General features: G+C 47.9%; 1 protein-coding gene across 1 annotated transcript; it reads left to right on the top strand.

The window, feature by feature from the left end:
- Positions 1–1,663: 1,663 nt before the first annotated feature.
- Positions 1,664–2,802, top strand: LOC119348953. The gene is made up of 3 exons (XM_037616965.1): positions 1,664–1,970; positions 2,116–2,327; positions 2,519–2,802. Exons 1-3 carry the CDS (start codon positions 1,725–1,727, stop codon positions 2,652–2,654), a joined length of 594 nt encoding a protein of 197 aa, XP_037472862.1. The 5' UTR covers positions 1,664–1,724; the 3' UTR covers positions 2,655–2,802.
- Positions 2,803–3,866: the final 1,064 nt, after the last annotated feature.

Genomic DNA, 3,866 nt, shown 5'->3' with positions numbered 1-3,866 from the left:
GAGGGGGCATTGATCACGGATGGCCTCTACATCAACTCCATGGCCCCTCCGATGATGTGTGAGTAGTTTACTTCAGACCTTCGCGTCCATAGCTGGTAGCTAGATGGCTTCTTCTCTTACTTTGGATCTCAATACAAAGTTCTCCTCGATTCTCTTGGAGATCTATTCGATGTAACTCTTCTTTTTGCGGTGTGTTTGTTGAGATCCGACGAAATGTGGGTTTATGATCCAGATCCGATGAATTCGGCTAGCTTTGACCGGTCGCCATGCATGCGTCCTACGGCGGTTCAAGTTGCGACATGTGGGTGCAGGGCCCACTCGTGGGGAAGCCGTTTCTTTATCTTCGTATCTTCCCTCTCAGCCGCTCATCTCTCTTTGTATTTTCTCTCCCACCACGTACATGTCGATAAGGTCATGCCCTCAGAGGCTTTCTTCCCTGAGCTGCCACTGTGGTGCACCACCATCAGCTAGCCTCCTCCGCTTAGACCTGCCCGAGTGTGGTGGCGTTGGCTTTTTTCCCACGCGGAGCATGCTGTCCCCTATGAGTTGCGAGAGTCCACCCTTGGCCATGTCGGCGTTGGTGGTTGTGCCCATGCGCCCCGAACTGCTGCAGCCGTTGTTGTCCAAACTGCAAGCTATGGCACTGCAACCATACAAGCTTTGACGAAAAAAGTTGCAACTTTAATGCGGAGATGGTGGAATCATCAAGCTGAAAAAGCTGTGACCAACCCCCGTCGGTGCTGGAGAAGACGCGCCCTGGACTCCACAGTGCTACAATCGGCACCGCCGTTCCTGGAATAGTGGTCCACATTTGCTGCAGCCGGACGGCACTTGAGGTGACGACGCCGCATGCTGGAATCGACAGTCACCTCGGGGCGGCAAGCTACAATCGTTGACATAAAAGTTGCAACCTTTGTCTGGCGTTGCTGGAACCGGCAATGGCGAGAGCTGTGATCGGGAGACGTTTTGCTGGGATCGGCAAGACTACAAGCTGCAACCGGCAAGACAATTTGCTAGAACAGGCGACGCCAGAACTTGCAACCGTTGGGGCAGGGAGCTGCAACCATCGAGTTGAGAGAGCTGCAACTGTTGGGACGCCGTGCTCTCTCACGGCTAGGAAGCGTGGTTGATGTTACGTGCGGAGCTTGCATGGCCACGGTGCGCTGAAACCTGCCGCCCTGGATGCTGCGTGCCGGAAAGCTCTCCGTGCCGGAACGGGCTGACAATGATGATGCAGAGTCGCCGGCGTGGCGTGCAGTGAGCACAATTCCGGTCGCTGCAAGCTCCGGCGGTGGAGCGTGCCGTGACGGGTCGGGGCACTCTCTGCTACGAGATCGTCGGCTGCCATTGAAGGGGGGAGAGGGAAGCTAGGTAGATGTGTTGCAGGGGATCTCGGTTGTGCTGTGATCTCAAACGGTGATTTTGGGGGATGCGTGCGTTAACCTTTTTGTTTTGTTTTGACATGTGGACCAACGTATGCCATGCGGTGCGGTGCGTTGACTTTGCCAGACAGGAGGAGTCGATTCGAAGGAGTACGAAGCAATAGAAGAGCGAAAAACAGAACGGGCTGTGCGTGGCCGGTTCGGATAAGAGGTGTGGCGTTGGAGGTGGTGTCAGAGACGGAAGCCGAGCACCCAGCCGTGATAAGAGGGACCGGCCCAGATCGGCAAGAGAAGAGAAGCAGAAACAACAAATCAATCGACTCGCCGTCTTGATTCAAGGCGATGGCGGCGGCGATTGGATGCGCGGTGAGGAGGCTCATCGGCGGCCAGCGACCCCAGGCATTGTACAAAGCCGTCGTCTCGCCGCTGGTCGAGCAGGGGCATGGCCGGCTGATGCCAAGGCTTATCAACGGCGGCCGACCTTCCTGTTTTCCTCTCAGATCTATGTCCTCCGGCGGCGCAGGTTGCAAAGACTTTTCCGATGCCGCCGCTGCTGCCCACCCAGCAAACGGCAACGCCGCCCTGATGGTATAAGTTCGGCAACTGTTTTCTTTTCATGCATGTTCATTCCTGCTGCACTTCTCAGATAAAAGATCGATGGTTACATGGCAAAAGATCTGCAACTTGTTTTTTCCACCGGTTAATCAAAACTCATCTTCGATCTGTCCGCCAGCAACCCTGTGGAGAACCTGCGCCAGACCTCGACCCAGAGAGAGCATGGGCCTATCGGCAGTACTGCGAGATCGAGACCAAGAAACACGACCTCTTCTACCTGATCGCTGAGTTGGAGAAGAGGCACCCAGATCGTAGGTACACGGGAAAAAACATGGAGCTCCTCTTCCATCTTTTCGGACACGTTGATCCTAATCCCAGCGATCCCCTCTGGTATGATCATAATCCGAAAGAATTTTAGTGCACACGATTGATAATTTGCTCTTCTTAGTTGATATCTACACTGATATCTAATTTTCTATTTTTCGGTAAAGGGCGACTTTATTATCTCGGAATTGATATCTAATTTTCTATAATCTCCCCTAAAAGAAATCTAATTTTCTATAATCTCTGGGTCTTTGTAGGTGCCGCGCTCGTTCAAGAGAAAGACTCAACAATTGTCTGCTATATGGAATGCCTACCGCGATGGCCACTTGGATGTACATGGATTGGGAGAGTTGGAGAAGTATGTTTGCCTTTGTACTTGGAATTGGTCACTAGTACATTTCACTATGTCATGAGTCCAGATATTATAAGTGGAGTAAATTTCGTTAAAGTACACTTTTTGTTGGCTAAATGTCAAGGAATTGCACTTCACTATGTCATGAGTCCAGATATTATAAGTGGAGTAAATTTCGTTAAAGTACACTTTTTGTTGGCCAAATGTCAAGGAATTGCACTTCTATTTTTTTGTGGTCTCTTGTTTCAAGAGGCTGCACTTTCTAAAGCACAATTCTTTTGGTAGCTTAAAAAATAAGCTGCCCCCTTCACGGCCTCTCCTGTGCTGTCTCCTCTATACGTTGGACCTTATACGCTAGTTATGGAAAAATTAGTCCATATAAGCCCCAACGAATAGAGGAGACGGCTTATGAGATAAGTTGGGGAGGGGGTGCTTATTTTTTTGACGTCGATATTGGACTGACGTTTCGTCTGCGAGCTCCCAGAATGAACGAAACATTCGCCCAGGGAGGGAGGTTCAACTGAACGAAATCGTTCGATGGAAGAATCCCTCCAGCCACAGCAATCTAAAAAGGCCTAACAGCCCATTTTGCTGGGCCTTTTCTTAGACATGAATAAAAGCACAAAAAAGGTAAAATATGAAGAAGAAAAAGGAACTCCTTGCCATAAAAAAATGCTTAGTGTAAAAATACCAAGATTGCCGATCCACTTTCAAGTGAACACAAAAAATGGACAAAAAACACCTTCAGCTGCTGATCCACCTTCTTGTCACTGTCGTCGTTGGTAACATGAATGAAAAATGTAATGGATTTGCCATGAGACCTTAAATGAATTTGCCATATGACCATAAATTAATTTGCTATGTTATGGACAATTAACCTATAGAAAAGGCTAATGTTGAGAATGTGCCATGTGACAACAATAGGTATAATTTGCCGTATGAACAAAATATAAATTTGCCATGTGACGATAAATGGACTTTACCGTATGAACAATAAAATGAATTTGCTATGTTATGACATAGGAGAATAATTTACTTTTATACATGGCAAAACCTGTATGATTATGCAAAACATGGCAAAAATGCCATGGGTGAAAACAACTAAAATGGAGCACGAATTTGCCATGGAAAAAAAATCATCATTAGTTGATGTTGTGTCATTACAAAAATTTCCAGAATTTTCATGGCAATAAAATTATGTTTGGAAAATGTCATGGCGAAGAAATACAATGAATAGAATGAACATTACACAA

The sequence above is a fragment of the Triticum dicoccoides genome, chromosome 1A (assembly GCF_002162155.2).
Source record: "Triticum dicoccoides isolate Atlit2015 ecotype Zavitan chromosome 1A, WEW_v2.0, whole genome shotgun sequence".
Classification (NCBI taxonomy): Eukaryota; Viridiplantae; Streptophyta; class Magnoliopsida; order Poales; family Poaceae; genus Triticum; species Triticum dicoccoides.
Note: the sequence above shows the minus strand (reverse complement) of the source record. Positions and strands in the feature narration are given on the sequence as shown.